Source organism: Salvelinus namaycush, chromosome 26 (genome assembly GCF_016432855.1).
Source record: "Salvelinus namaycush isolate Seneca chromosome 26, SaNama_1.0, whole genome shotgun sequence".
Classification (NCBI taxonomy): domain Eukaryota; kingdom Metazoa; phylum Chordata; class Actinopteri; order Salmoniformes; family Salmonidae; genus Salvelinus; species Salvelinus namaycush.
This window is the reverse complement of record NC_052332.1, coordinates 11,077,115-11,093,331: the sequence shown is the minus strand read 5'-3', so window position 1 is coordinate 11,093,331 and position 16,217 is coordinate 11,077,115. Positions and strand designations below refer to the sequence as shown.

The window sequence follows — 16,217 nt, the reverse complement described above, 5'->3', positions numbered from 1 at the left end:
CACATACACACCGCACATACCGGAAAATAATACAGACATCAGTGCACACATCAGTAATTCTGTGCAGCTGGAAGGTGAAGCTGTAATGAAGTCGTTATTCTCCAGTCATTAAGGCTTGTCTACTTCAATCACCCTGAGCTCAGCTCATTTGACACAATCAATACACTACAAGGAGGGGGAGGTGTGTGTGTCAGTGTGTGTGTGTGTCAGAGTTGCCCTACGGGGACCAATAGTGCTCTATTAGAAGTCTAATATGCGATGTGGAGTATGAAATAAAAATGATGATTTAGAATGTGTTCCCACTACAACAAACCGTGTCACCGATAATGAGAATAAGGGCTTGAACTTTACATAACAGTGTCTCCTTCCCACTGACAGTATTGTTTCTTTAAAGTGTGTGTGTGTGTGTGTGTGTGTGTGTGTGTGTGTGTGTGTGTGTGTGTGTGTGTGTGTGTGTGTGTGTGTGTGTGTGTGTGTGTGTGTGTGTGTGTGTGTGTGTGTGTGTGTTTCTAGCTTCATTAAACAGATATTATCCTGAGTTTATATTTGGTCACATTAGACCAGGGTTCCCCAACTGGCGGCCCGCGTGCCGAATTTGGCCCCCAGGGGGTTGTATTTGGCCCCCCAAGTTTTCTGAGCAAAAAAATGCATATATATTGTTTTGTGTGGAATTTCATTGTTGGACATAGACTGTAAAAACACCAGGAAATCAGCTCCAAGTAATTTCAATTGAAGAAATCTATTCTCAAGTATTCCCATGCATAATAGAGAGACACGTGATTGTATACAAATGTAAGCAAGATTTGAAATGATTATGTTTTAGTCAAACATTATTTCTGTTTGGGCTTCTTGCGGTCAATTGAGAGTCTACAAATTATTTGTAATTAATTTCCGGCCCCCCGACCATCTGCTCCAGAAAACATTGGCCCGTAGCTGAATCTAGCTGGTGATCCCTGCATTAGTCTCTGGTGATGTGTAACAAGACAAGCACTGGGGTTAGACACAGATTGTGTGTGTGTCTGTTAACTTTCAGTACTCATATTAGCCTTTTCTCTCTAGCTTACTCTCCTCTCTATCTCTCTCTGCCTCTCAATTCAGTTCAAGTGGCTTTATTGGCATGGGAAACATGTTTACATTGCCAAAGCAAGTGAAATAGATCATAAACAAAGGTGCAAATAAATTATACAAAATTAACAGTAAACAGAAAACTCACAAAATTTCCAAAGGAATGCGTTTCAAATGTCATATTATGGCTACAGTATATACAGTGTTAACGTACAAAAGGCAAATATATATATGGGTGTCACGTCATGACCATAGAGAGCCTGTTATCCTCTATGTTGGTTAGGTCGGGGTGTGACTAGGGTGGGTCATCTAGGTAATTATATATCTATGAGAGCCTGGCCTGGTATGGTTCCCAATCAGAGGCAGCTGTTTATCGTTGTCTCTGATTATGGATCATATTTAGGCAGCCATTTCCCCTTTGTGCTTTGTGGGATCTTGACTATGGATAGTTGCCTCCATAGTCAAGTACGTCCTGTGCCTCCTCCCCGCACTCGCCCTGAGGTGCGTATCATCAGCCCGGTACCACCAGTGCCGGCCCCACGCACCAAGCTTCCGGCGACAGTTCCCAGTCCAGAGCTTCCGGCGACAGTTCCCAGTCCAGAGCTTCCGGCGACAGTTCCCAGTCCAGAGCTTCCGGCGACAGTTCCCAGTCCAGAGCTTCCGGCGACAGTTCCCAGTCCAGAGCTTCCGGCGACAGTTCCCAGTCCAGAGCTTCCGGCGACAGTTCCCAGTCCTGAGCTTCCGGCGACAGTTCCCAGTCCAGAGCTTCCGGCGACGGTCTGCAGTCCAGAGCCTCCTGAGACGGTCTGCAGTCCAGAGCCTCCGGCGACGGTCTGCAGTCCAGAGCCTCCAGCGACGGTCTGCAGTCCAGAGCCTCCAGCGACGGTCTGCAGTCCAGAGCCTCCAGCGACGGTCTGCAGTCCAGAGCCTCCAGCGACGGTCTGCAGTCCAGAGCCTCCAGCGACAGTCCGCAGTCCAGAGCCTCCAGCGACGGTCCGCAGTCCAGAGCCTCCTGCGATGATCCACGGTCCGGAGCCTCCTACGATGATCCACTGTACGGAGCCTCTGGCGACAATCCACGGTCCGGAGTCCCCGGCGACGATCTACAGTCCGGTTCCTCTGGCGACAACCCACGGCCTGGTTCCTCCGGCGACGAACCACGGTCCGGAGCATCCGGCGACGATCCCCACACCAGAGCCGACATTGAAGATGAGGTATCCGCGAGCGGAGTGGGTACTTCGCCCCGCACCGGCACCGCCCCCGATGGTAGATGCCCACCGCCCCCGATGGGATCTTGACTATGGATAGTTGCCTAGTAGCACTATTGTTAGCTTCATGTTTCGTTTTGAGATTTACTGTATTTTGTTTTGCTGTGAGTTTCACATAGAAATAAAAGATGTGGAACCCAGATCACGCTGCGCTTTGGTCCACTTATTATAACGATCGTGACAATGGGTTGTATTAACAATGGTGTTAGTTCTTCACTGGTTGCCCATTTCTTGTGGCAACAGGTCACAGATCTTGCTGCTGTGATGGCACACTGTGGTATTTCACCTAATAGAAATGGGAGTTTATCAACTTTTGATTTGTTTTCAAATTCCTTGTGGGTCTGTGTAATCTGAGGGAAATGTGTGTCTCTAATATGGTCATACATTTGGCAGGAGGTTAGGAAGTGCAGCTCAGTTTCCACCTCATTTTGTGGGCAGTGTGCACATAGGCAGACCTGGCTCTCAAGAGAAGACAGGCTATGGTGGCCTCTCTCAATAGCAAGGCTATGCTCACTGAGTCTGAACAAAGTCAAAGCTTTCCTTCTTTTTGGGTCAGTCACAGTGGTCAGGTATTCTGCCACTGTGTACTCACTGTGTACTCTCTCTCTCTCGCTCAACCTCACACATCTCCCAGACTCCTCTCTGTCCAAGGCCAACCCATGCTCAGAGCCAGGAAAACCGTGTAACCCATGCCTTGACGCAGCCAAGGCCTGTAACCTCAACGAAACCTGCAAGAGACAACGCTCCAATTACATCGCTATCTGCAACAAGCCTCCTCAGCCCTCACAGGCCAACCAGGAGCCTTGCAGCCGCAAACGATGTCACAAGGTGGGTGGTGGTTGGATTTAAGTCTGAAATTATCCTATTCACTAGTAATACACTACTTCTAACGAGAGTCCCATCACATGGTGGATGATGATAATGATGATGATGATGTTGATGATGAAGACGACTATAATGATTGCAATTTGTCCTGTGTGTCCCCAGGCGCTGCGTCAGTTTTTTGAGCGTGTGTCGTGGGAGCTGAGTTACCCCCTTTTGTTCTGCTCATGTCCTGACCAGGCCTGTGCAGAGAGACGTAGACAGACCATCGTACCTGCCTGCTCCCACCAGGAGAAACACAGACCCTCCTGTCTAGAGCTACGGCGCAACTGCCGCTCCGACGCACTCTGCAGGTAGGCTACACACTCCCGCACACTCAAGTGTACACACGCATGTACACACGCATGCACAAACACACACTCATACACAAACACACACACACACACACAACCATACACACATTGAGCGCTGGGATCAGAGTCTTTTGGCTGCCTCAGGAATTAGATTTTCTCTCTTCCTCCTATATAATGTCCCAAATATCCCAGCGGTTTGTGCGGTCTGTTTGGGTGGTTTGGTGTTTGTGTGTGTACTGAAAGGCTTTCAGGGCAATTTAGAGAGTGAGACAAAGAAAGACAGAGAGCAGAGATGGAGAGAGAAAGAAAAAGAAGGGTGAAAAGAAAGAGCGAGGGGGCAGAGGAGAGAGTAAGAAGAAGAGTGAGAGGGGAAGAGAAGAGAAGAGAGAGAGGTAGAGAGATTAAGAGAGAGGTAGAAGATGGTATCTGCGGGTATAACTTGGGGCCTGTGAGTTGGACGCTGATTGGAGCAGGCAGCCATGACCTCATTAGCTATGCAAATATTGTAAATATGTAATGACAATTAATTAAAGAGAAGATTTAGGCAGAACAAAACCCCTCTTTATAACCAAATACACACTCACAGATGCACCGGGGAGGGAGGGGGGGGGGGGGGGGGGGGGTGGTATTGCTTTAGAGCCCTATTAAAACGAGGTAGATTGGTCCTACTACTTTTCAAATGTGCAAAAATGTATCTGAAATGTGGCCAACAACTGTCGTTTTATATAATAACACAAAGATATGCGCCCCATTATGACATACAAGTGTATGCGAAATGCAGCTGTAATTGCCGTAGGCCTACACATCATTTTTCTGTGGGAGAGTTTCAGAAAAGCAAACTAAATCAAACTAAGTGCATGTTCTATATTCATAGCTGATGTGAAATGTCCTACATGGCAGTAGCCAATTAGAATCTGCCGTGAATAAGAGTAAATGGCCATTCCGAGAGCAACACGCACACACACACGCACACACACCATAGCAAAATAACAAGGAGGGGTGACAAAGTAGGCTGTGTCGTTTTCATAATATTGACATCACTTTTACAGTAGCCTATCACACAGCGACTGTGTGTAATGCTAATGACAACAAGAGTGAACGTTTCGTCCTGTACTACTGCGACATACAAAATGTCAAAAATGTCGGCCCTTCTGAAATGCAGCCATATACGCAACTCTCATTTTGCACACAAGAAAGCATACAATGTTGAAGAGAAGCCCTACACACACCATAACCATCGATTTAAGATCACTTTATTGGTCAATTGCACACAAGGTCCAAACAGAATTTGACTTCCGCTTTTAACCCAACTCCTCCAAAAGACACACACACACAGTTGTTTTTTGGAGAGGTACGGGGAGCTGTCACACTGGGAGCCCAGGAGCTGTTCACTTGTAGACAGATTTCTCCTGTTGGAACCAGGATATGAACTGGTAACCCTCTGATTGCTGGCTCGCCTCTCTAACCGCCAGGCTACCTGCCACCCCAGGACAATGGACAGAAGGCTTCCACCAGTCAGTGTGATGAAAGGGTAACGTTAGATGCACCACCCAAGAGGAGCACCACGCCAGGGGTTACCTCCGAGCACAACCAATAGGCCACATTGGCCATTTTCTCAGCAAATAACGCAAAGCTGTATATCTATCAAAAGCAATTAGACCCGCAAAAGCAAGAAATGACATTAAGAATCAAATAAATCTAAAATATATGTATTGAAGTAAAAAGCAAACGCCTAAACTATATATTACATTTAAAAAAATGACCAACAACCAGTAGGCTTACATGAGGGAAAACACATGGTTTTAGCTTACCATTTAGAAGAGTTGCAGCCTCCTCGATGCTGTGTTGAACCGTGCAAGGAAATATGTACTTCAGGGTGGAGAAGGAATTTTTGCACATTGCTGAAGGTGCCCCAAATGTTAATCCAAGTTTCAGTGCCAACAGCGCAGTCGGCATTGCTGACAAAGGCCCGCTGTTATTTTGAAGAACACTGAGTGGGGTCTTTGTTGCTGCTGGGTGTGGTTGCGATTTCTATTTGCAGGTCACAATAAACTCAGCTTCCACTAGTTCAGTTTTGGTTAGATCCAACAACGGCTTGACCTTGTCACATCAAAATGTTTGGGCTCAGGATCCATGGTACACAGAGGCTCCACCAGTTGACTACTTGGTTTGCTAAATCGCGATGACATTTCCCCCAGCACGGCATCCAAAATGCTGAAAACAGTTGTTCACTTCTCATTTCCATCAACATGCTGATCCACTATGCTTTCAGTGCTCTTGCAGAGTTTTACTGATGAGTCTCCGTAGTTTGCTTGGAGCTGGTGTGCTCATGCCCTCCTGGCATTCACCCGAAATCTTTTAGAATTCAGCATCATATCGCAGTTTATCAACGCACCCATAAGTACTGTGGACAAGTTTGACACCGGTGTGGAGATCAGTTGCTTCAGACTGCAGTAACTTATTAGGAGGGTTGAGGAGCCCCAGGATATTATGAATTGTTGTTAGAAATGAACTTAAAGCTCTGCTCTGTCACTGTTTTCAATAAGCCTGTGGCCTTGAGTCTCACATCTGTGCCATACGTGCAAGGAGATTCAAGCATCTCTGTGATGTTGTTACTTGATTTCAAAATGACTGACACACACCACAACCAAATGCGATTAAATTTAGCATGCAATATTTTCTGCACACCCCCGTGTTTTTCCCGGACAACACTCTAGCTGAGGCCGAACATTTGTTAGCGCTGACTCTGAGATAGATAGATGCCCCCCCACAAAATAAAATAAAATGGGTGGGAAGCACCTGCCCCATAGATCCGGGCCTGTCTCCTCTCCTCTCATAAATATACAGTAGGTGTTGTTAAAATGGGAGTGTAGGTTATTTCTGACCAATTATATTTAAGGTCAGCAGTGTCAGTTATACATTTCCATATTATTATAATTTCACTGTGTTTGGTTTGTGTGTTTTCCCTCTGCTAATGTAAATATTATAATAAGGTGTTTCCCATGGGATAACTGTGAACCTGCTTCACTGTAACTGACAAGTCGGGGTCAGAGGGAGAGAGAGAGAGAGAGAGCGAGAAGAGCGCTGGGAGGAGAGAAAAAGGGATAGAGTGGAGAGAGAGTTGAAAGAGCGGTCGGGAGAGAGGAGTGGACAGAGAATCTATGTCCTTATTCGATATGCATGTGCACTACGTTGGCTAGCCAAGGCTGTTAGCTTGGACACTAGAATACAGCATAGCAGTTAGCTGTCAGACAGTGAGTCTGTCTTATCTTTCAACACAGTTCTCTTATCGAATATGAATTTACACACAAATACACACAAGCACGCGCACACACTCCGCCCTTTGATCGTTGTCTATGAGTCAGACACCACATCCACCATCACAGCTCCCCCAAAACCAAGGGCACAGAAGTCAGTGTGTGTGTCAACTTCAAAGGTTCCTGTGAAGCATTGCTCATCCATCCTAAGACACCTGAACGCATACCGACATAGACACCAAAACACACACAAAGGCATAAGCACACACTCCCATGGAATGACTGACCTCTATGAGAACGTCAACGGCGCAGTATTCAAACCTGTCAGTCATACACACACATGCAATTTAGTAAAAATGTGGTACGTGTTTTAATCACTTAATAAATAATCAACCAAATTCTTATTAGTGAAAACACTATAACTAATTGGTAGGTCTAAATTTACCAGTTACTTCTGTGAACTTTCATTATCGAAATTCGAAAATATCTTAAAGATATGTGGGTTTTTTGGTAACAGAATGACAACACAAGGCAATATTTTTCTTACATTTACAGAAGGCCAATCATTTCTGCAAAACTAAATACACATGTTGATACTATTTGGCAGGGGTCTTTACTTCAAGACTATTGTTTTTGATGTATTTCTAAAACCTTTTAAGACTTTTTCTGCTAGATATTTTCTAAGATCCCATTTGACCAGAAATCAAAGCCTTTGCTTATTCCATATTTGTAGGATGGAAAATTGTTGAAGAATATATATATATATAAAAAGTGCATTTGGAAAGTATTCAGACCCCTTGATTTTTTCCCACATGGTGTTACGTTAAAGCATTAATCTAAAATGGATTCAATGTAATTTACACACAATACACCATAATGACAAAATTAAAACAGGTTTTTAGATTTTTTTTTACAAATGTATTAAAAATAAAAAAACGAAATACCTTATTTACATAGGTATTCAGACCCTTTGCTATGAGACTTGAAATTGAGCTCAGTTGCATCCTGTTTCCATTGATCATTCTTGAGATGTCTCACGCTGTATAATGATATGAGACAGGCGCAGGAATATGTAATAGGGTTTTTATTTCTCCACCCAGACTAAAGTGCATCATGAAAACGACGGGGACGAAGCCCAAAACAAACACATGTGTATATATAACACAGGGATGTAACCCAAACAAAAGAGTGAGCTGTAAACAGGGGACGAGACTCATAATAACAAGTGCACAATAACACGTAGCACGAAAGCCAATACAACAGAGTACAGGTGGACAGACCAATGGACATGGGACAATAATCGACAAGGACAATGCGGAAAAGAGGGCACATATATACAATTACTAATCAGGGGGAATGGGAACCAAGTGTGAGTAATGAGAGAAGACAGTCCGGGGTTGGTGGTAATGATCCAGTTCAGTGATGCCTAGAAGGCCGGTGACATAGACCTCCGGAGCTGGTGAACGGAATGATCAGCAGTACCGGGGGGGATCCGTGACAATATGTATCTACAACTTGATTGGAGTCCACCTGTGGTCCAATCAAGATTGGACATGATTTGGAAAGGTTACACCCCTCTCTCTATAAGGTCCCACAGTTGACAGTGCATGTCAGAGCACAAACCAAGCCATGAGGTCAAAGGAATTGTCAGTAGAGCTTTGTGTCGAGGCAAAGAACTGGGGAAGGGTACCAAAAAATGTCTGCTCATTGAAGGTCCCCAAGAACACAGTGGTCTCCATCATTCTTAAATGGAAGAAGTTTGGAACCACCAAGACTCTTCCTAGAGCTGGACGCCCGGCCAAACTGAGCAATCTGGGGAAAAGGAATGGCCTTACTGAAGAGCTCAGTGATGAGGTTTTGATGTTGGTGTGCTGTGACTTTTTTAATCCACACATAGTGTTGTGTGTTCCTTCCAAACAACTCAACAGTAGGTTCATCTGTCCACAGAATATTTTGTAGTAGCACTGCGGAACATCCAGGTGCACTTTTGCAAACTTCAGACGTGCAGCAATGTTGTTGTTTTTGGACAGCAGTGGCTTCTTCCGTGATGTCCTCCCATGAACACCATTCTTGTTTAGTGTTTTACATATCGTAGACTTTTCAACAGAGATGTTAGCATGTTCCAGAGATTTCTGTAAGTCTTTAGTTGACACTCTAGGATTTTTCTTAACCTCATTGAGCATTTTGCGCTGTGCTCTTGCAGTCATCTTTGCAGGATGGCCACTCCTAGGGAGAGTAGCAACAGTGCTTTCTCCATTTATAGACAATTTGTCTTACCATGGACTGATGAACATCAAGGCTTTTAGAGATACTTTTGTAACCCTTTCCAGCTTTATGTAAGTCAACAATTCTTAATCTTAGGTCTTCTGAGATCTATTTTGTTCAAGGCATGGTTCACATCAGACAATGCTTCTTGTGAATAGCAAACTCAAATTTTGTGAGTGTATTTTATAGGGCAAGGCAGCTCTAACCAACATCTCCAATCTCGTCTCTTTGATTGGACTCCAGGTTAGCTGACTCCTGAATCCAATTAGCTTTTGGAGAAGTCATTAGCCTAGGTGTTCACATACTTTTTCCAACCTACACTGTAAATGTTTAAATTATGTATTCAATATAACAAGAAAAATACTATAATTTGCGTGCTTTTAGTTTAAGCACACTATGTTTGTCTATTGTTGTGAATAAGATGAAGATCAGATCAAATTTGATGGACAATTTATGCAGAAATCCAGGTAATTCCAAAGGGTTCACATGCTATTATTTTGCCACTGTAGGTCCTGGATTTCAGGAAGCTTGGCCCCAGTGATGTACTAGGCCATACGCACTATCCTCTGTAGTGCCTTACGGTCAGATATCGAGCAGATAGCATACGAGGCGGTGATGCAACCGGTCAGGATGCTCTCGATGGTGCAGCTGTTTAACTTTTTGAGCATCTGGGGACCCATCCCCCTCTCCTGAAGGGGAAAAGCTGTTGTCATGCCCTCTTCACAAGTGTCTTGGTGTGTTTGGATCATGATAGTTTGTTGGTGATGTGGACAGCAAGGAACTTGAAACTCTTGACCCACTCCACTTCAGTCCCTTCGATGTTAATAGGGGCCTGTTCGGCTCTCCTTTTCCTATAGTCCACAATCAGCTCCTTTGTCTTGCTCACATTGAGAGGGAGGTTGTTGTTCTGGCCCCACACTGCCAGGTCTCTGACCTCCTCCTTAAAGGCTGTCTCATCATTGTCAGTGATCAGGCCTACCACTGTGTCATCAGCCAACTTAATGAGTCATGATTGTTGGAGTCATGCTTTCCCACACAGTCGTGGGTGAACAGGGAGTACATGAGGGGACAAAGCACACACACCTGAAGGGCCCCAGTGTTGAGCATCAGCATGGAATATGTGTTGTTGCCTACCCTTACCACCTGGGTGCGGCCTGTCAGGAAGTCCAGTATCCAGTTGCAGAAGGAGGTGTTTAGTCCCAGGGTTCTTAGCGTAGTGATGAGCTTTGTGGGCACTATGATGTTGAATGCTGAGCTGTAGTCAATGAACAGCATTGTCACATAGGTGTCCCTTTTGTCCAGGTGGGAAAGGGCAGTGTGAAGTGCAATAGAGAATGCGTCATCTGTGGATCTGTTGGGTTGGTGTGCGAATTGGAGCGGGTCTAGGGTTTCTGGCATGATGGTGTTGGTGTGAGCCATGACCAGCCTTTCAAAGCACTTCATGGCTACTGTTGTGATGCTATGGGGCGGTAATAATTCAGGCAGGTTACCTTCGCTTTCTTGGGCACAGTGCTATGGTGGTCTGTTTGAAACTTGTAGGTATTACAGAGGGAGAGGTTGAAAATGTCAGTGAAGACAATTGCCAATGTGGAATCATGTAGTAAGCAAACATACGGAACATATGGAATCATATAGTAACCAAAAAAGTGTTAAACACATCAAAATATATTAGAGATTTGAGATTTTTCAAAGTAGCCACCTTTTGCCTTGATGACAACGTTGCACACTCTTGGCATTCTCTCAACCAGCTTTTTATTTTACCTTTATTTAACTAGGCAAGTCAGTTTAGAACAAATTCTTATTTACAATGACGGCCTACCCCGGCCAAACCCTCCCCTAACCCAGACAACGCTGTGCCAATTGTGCACCGCCCTATGGGACTCCCGATCACAGCTGGTTGTGATACAGCCCGGGATCGAATCAGGGTCTGTAGTGACGCCTCTAGCACTGAGATGCAGTACTTTAGACCACTGCACCACTCGGGAGCTTCATCAGGTAGTCAAATGGAATGCATTTCAATTAACAAGTGTGCCTTGTTAAAAGTTAATTATCGCAGCACTCTGCAGCGATATGCCATTCCATCTGGTTTGCGTTATGTGGGACTATCATTTTGATTTTGAATAAGACACTGACCCAAAACACACCTCCAGGCTGTGTAAGGGCTATTTGACCAAGGAGAGTGATGGAGTGTTGCATCAAATCACCCGACCTCAACCCAATTAAGATGGTTTGGGATGAGTTGGACCGCAGAGTGAAGGAAAAGCAGCCAACAAGTGCTCAGCATATGTTGGAACTCCTACAAGATGGTTGGAAAATACATTTAGATTTGTTTAACACTTTTTTGCTTACTACATGGTTCCATATGTGTTCTTTCATAGTTTTGATGTCTTCACTATTATTCTATAATGTAGGAAATTGTAAAAATAAAGAAAAAGCCTTGAATGAGTAGGTGTGTCCAAACTTTTGACTGGTATTGTACACATAGTGTATGAAAATGCTGCATGTCATGTTTCAAAATCGATATCTATCTTACCTCTATATTGTTTATGTCCTCCGGATTTGAGAAGACGAGTTCAATGGTAAGCCTATCAGGTAGCCTTAATTCTCGCACAGCATCTAGCCTAGCTTGCTCAATGCTATTTCACTGATTTATGACCACTTTTTTTCTCTGGCCTCCATTGATTTAGTCACCCTTATTTGGACCATCCTACAACGGGAAAAACGCCAATAAATGTTGAACGAATTATGATAGAGCCATGACGTTTTGGCCATTGGTTTTCTTAGAGTATTATCTACACAATTACCCATTGGTCAAAATATGTGTTTTTGATTGAACACCCTATACCAAGCTAGGAAGCTGATGTCATATAGAAATATGTGTTTTTCATGTTAATGGTAGGGCAGAAAGAAATAGTGTACTGCTTTTGACCAGGGTCCATATGGCTCTGGTCAAACGTAGTGCACAATATAGGGAATAAGGTGCCATTTAGGACATAAAATTGAAAATAACTCTAATTAGAATCGAGGAAGACCGGATGAGGGAAATATTCACAACTGAGAAAGGCCCTTTTGAGTTTCTCTTTTGAGTTTCTCTTTTGAGTTTCTCTTTTGAGTGCACAGCGGCGACTTTGAACGTCCTTGGTGTTTTTTTTTAATGGGCATCGAGACAAAACTGGAAGATATCAACAGGACATTCATGCTCGGCTCACTTTCCCTTCCCTTCCCCGTGAGAGACTGAAAATGTAAAGCAAATAATGATCTCTGAGTTTCTTTTTCCACTGGCTACCTATGCCTGCGGAGGTGTCTGGCACTCTACAGTACAAAGCAGACAGCTACTGTTTGGCCTTGGCTAACATCGTCTCTCTTACATAGCCTCATTCGCAATGCAACGAAAGACAGCTTTTTTATCCAGCCTTCCATTATCATTGGCTTGTGTCAAAGTCAATTATTTCCCCTCTCAAATCAATTGGAGAGGACTTTGAGAATGGATGGTAGGTTGGGATTGAGACTCTTCAACAGTCAACAGCAAAAAGTAGTTGCTGGGTAGATAATCAATATCCATTGTAATTCAAAACAACTGATTCACCTTATTTTAGAACTACAGAAAACAATAATATCTCCCATAAAATAGCCTTACAATATGATTATAATGCTTACTGTAAGTACTATAGTGGGTGGTTCCAATGGCTTAGTGGGTTAGAGCATGATGCTGGCAATATTAGGGTTGTGGGTTTGATTCCTGCATAGGCCCCGTATGTACAAAACATTATGGTCACCTGCTATTTCCATTACATAGACTGACCAGGTGAAAGCTATGATCCCTTATTGATGTCACTTGTTAAATTCACTTCAATCAACTGCATAGCTGCTGGGTTTTTCAGGCACACACTGCTGGATTTTTCATGCTCAACAGTTTCCCGTGTGTATCAAGAATGGTCCACCACCCAAAGGACATCCAGCCAACTTGACACAACTGTGGAAAGCATTGGAGTCAACATGGGCCAGCATCCCTGTGGAACGCTTTCGACACCTTGCAGAGTCCACGTCCTGACGAATGGAGGCTGTTCTGAGGGCAAAAGTGGGGGGTGCAACTCAATATTAGGAAGGTGTCCATAATGTTTTGTACACTCGGTGTATGTGTCACTGTCTTTAAGTTCCTTCGGTTGAAAAGCTAAAATGGCGATATTACGATGAATGCTTGTCATTTGCCCGTGTGTGTGCATGTAGGTCAAGACTGGCTGATTTCCATACCACCTGTCAGATGACTGGTCACTCCATCAACAGCTGTCCCCATGATAACTACCACGGCTGCCTAATGGCCTACGTAGGCCTCATTGGTGAGTACATACACGCGCTCTCTCGCAACTCAATCACCAAAGAAAACGCCATACCTTACCATAACTGCAGATACAGAGATATGACATGGCTTGCCATTTTAAATATGGCGTGTGGGGCCGCCTGAAGATCATGAAGTGTTCCACGTCATCTTCTGTATGTTAGTAAAACTGTGAGAAATTAAAACCGAAACGAACCTTGATTTTTTTGTTCAATTTAGGCATTGGAGTTATTCTTTGGCATTAATTCCGAGTGGTTACGGTTAGAGTTAAGGTTTGGGATAGGTTTAAAACAGAAAAAAAATACAACTAAACGATTGCCTAGCACTGGGATTGAGAACGCGATGGTATTAGGGGCTCGCGGTGCCCCTAGTGGATGGTAGGAAATTGCTATGTAAATTAAATGTCACCCCTTGCCATAATTTCACCATTTCAAATATGCCTACATATGCTGTAGTCCACTAGAGTTTGGCTTCCTCTCTCCATTTAACAGCAATTTGCTGTAGGGTTTTCTATCCCAACAGAAGCGTTCTTCAAACGTACTCTCGGTTCTGAATATTGTCTACTCCCCCCCCCTCTGTCCAGGGTCTGATGTGACTCCTAACTACATGGACAGCAGTCCCAGTAACAGCACCATCTCTCCCTGGTGCTCCTGCAGAGGGACTGGCAACCAGGAACAGGAGTGTGACGCCTTCCTCAGAGACTTCACACACAACACCTGCCTCAGTGAGTGGAATGCAAGTGTGTGTGTGTGTGTGTGGTGTGTGTGTGTGTGTTGTGTCCCTCTGTGTTTCTTTTTCTAACAGTGACCTAGCTGTAATACCTGCACTCCATCTTTGCCTCTCTCTTCTTTCTTCTTCTCTCTCTCTCCTGCCTGTTTCTATAGAGAATTCCATCCAGGCGTTTGGCTATGGATCAGAGGGGAGTGTACTTCCCGTCACGGAGTCTTTGGCCACGCCCTTTCCTCCCATACAGCCACCCCTCAACTCTAAGCCCGCTCCCTCTCTCCAAGCCAATGACATCAAGCCTCTGGATAGCGCTTGTGTTTTCTCAACCTGTGCCAACCTTAAGGTGTGTGTGTGTGTGCCTGTGTGTGCGTGTCAATGGTTATCAATAGTGACGTTAGTTCATGTGACGTATCTATTTTCATAGTGTATAGGGAGCATCATGTATAAATGATTTAATCATCCGACACTTGACCGGCTGAGGAAATATCTAGTCCTGACGTTCTAAATATTCCGTAACTGGGATGGAGGCTGGAGGGGAAATACACACACGGACAGAATACATCGGGGTAACTGTGAGATGGATGGAAATATTCATGCTGTGTGTTCATGGATGAGTGTGTGTGTGTGTGTGTGTGTATACTGGACTGTATGTTTAAACTGTCAAAGGCCTGCAGCTGGCAGTCTAATCCCAGGACTTCTGTCTCCTGCACGGAACCCCTGACATTCAGACTGATCACGAAGAGGTCGGGGGGAGGGTGTGTGTGTGTGTGTGAGTGTGTTTGTTATACTAGTTATTTATCTCTCAGTTCTCTGCTCTCTATTATTCTCTTGATTTCCTGGCCATGAAAAGAGCTCTTCCTGTTCTGAGAGGAGATAAGATCTGATTGGCTCTCCCACCCTGGAGACGGGCAGGGATATGCTAATGAGACCCAGAGAAGGGCTGATGGGAGAGGGAGATAACTGCAGACTTTGGCGAGAGAGAGAGTGTGTTGGTGTGTGTGTGTGACACACACTGTCCCTCTGGCAGTGTGAGGAGTTAATCACAGTCTTCATTCTCTCCTCCTTCTGTAACTGTATTTAAAACATGAGCTGATAATGTGAGGATTCATCTGCAATATATGTGTGTATGTGTGTGTTGTTGCTTATGCTGTGTGTATGTCGATGCTGATGGTGTGTTTTTTTTTCCAGGATGGAGGACAAAAGTGCATTCCTTCCAATGACTTCGAGTGTGAAGAGGTGAGCATGAGTGTTTGCGCATTGGTGTGTGTGTGTGTGTGTGTGTGTGTGTGTGTGTGTCTCTTTGACTGTGACAGAACTCATAACAGGTTTTCTGAAAGCAGCAGCCCTCCATCGCTCCTCCTCCTCCGTAACACTGTCCATTTCTCTCTCCTCCTCCACGTTCTGTCCATCTGTCATATCTGCTTTACTCTTCTCTGCATCTCCATCTACTCTGTCCATCCATCTATAAACATCTTCATCACTATGTTCATCCATCCATCTATTCACTCATAAGTCAATCCTGTCATGCTGCTCTTTCTCTCGTCTTCACTCTCTTTTCAAAGCACATTTACATCAGATGACTAATTCTCTTTTTCCCTCTTTTCTTCTCTCTTCTATTACCTTTACATGACCTCTCCCCCCCCCCCCCCCCCCCTCTCTCTCTCCCTCTCAGGCGTTATTGGCCCAAGGTTCTGTGGACTCTGAGGGAGAGGAGGAGAGAGCCCAGCGCTCTGCAGCAGCCTCTGGACCCCTGGGTGTGAGAGGGTGTGTGAGTGTGTATGTGGCCATGCTGGGGCTTCTGCTCCAGGCTCTGTAGCACACATACTCACCTGACCCCTAACCTATAAACCCCGCCCTCGGGGTCAGACAGGAAGCTAGAACGCCACGCACAGGAACTTCTGTGACATCCCATCCTCCACTACCATGTCAACCAAAACAACAACAACAACATCAATAGAAGAGCCGAGAGAAGAGGAGAGCAGAGGATAAGAGAGGAGCAAAGTGAGAATGGAGAAGTGAGGAGATGATGAGGATAAGAGAGGAGGGGAGAGAGAAGAGATGAGCACTGATGCTACAGCACAGAGAGAAAGAGAACAATAGAGAGAACATGAGACAGATGCTGGAT

The 16,217-nt window shown here is 44.8% G+C and overlaps 1 protein-coding gene across 1 annotated transcript in view; it reads left to right on the top strand.

Moving 5' to 3' along the window:
• LOC120021872 (GDNF family receptor alpha-2-like) overlaps positions 1-15,908 on the top strand; it is a 94,705-nt gene extending 78,797 nt beyond the window's left edge. Inside the window, exons 4-10 of the mRNA XM_038965716.1 lie at positions 1,227-1,232; positions 2,968-3,161; positions 3,321-3,508; positions 13,258-13,367; positions 13,950-14,090; positions 14,251-14,435; positions 15,765-15,908. Coding sequence (XP_038821644.1) covers positions 1,227-1,232; positions 2,968-3,161; positions 3,321-3,508; positions 13,258-13,367; positions 13,950-14,090; positions 14,251-14,435; positions 15,765-15,908 — 968 coding nt within the window. The remainder of the gene's footprint in view (positions 1-1,226; positions 1,233-2,967; positions 3,162-3,320; positions 3,509-13,257; positions 13,368-13,949; positions 14,091-14,250; positions 14,436-15,764) is intronic.
• Positions 15,909-16,217: the final 309 nt, after the last annotated feature.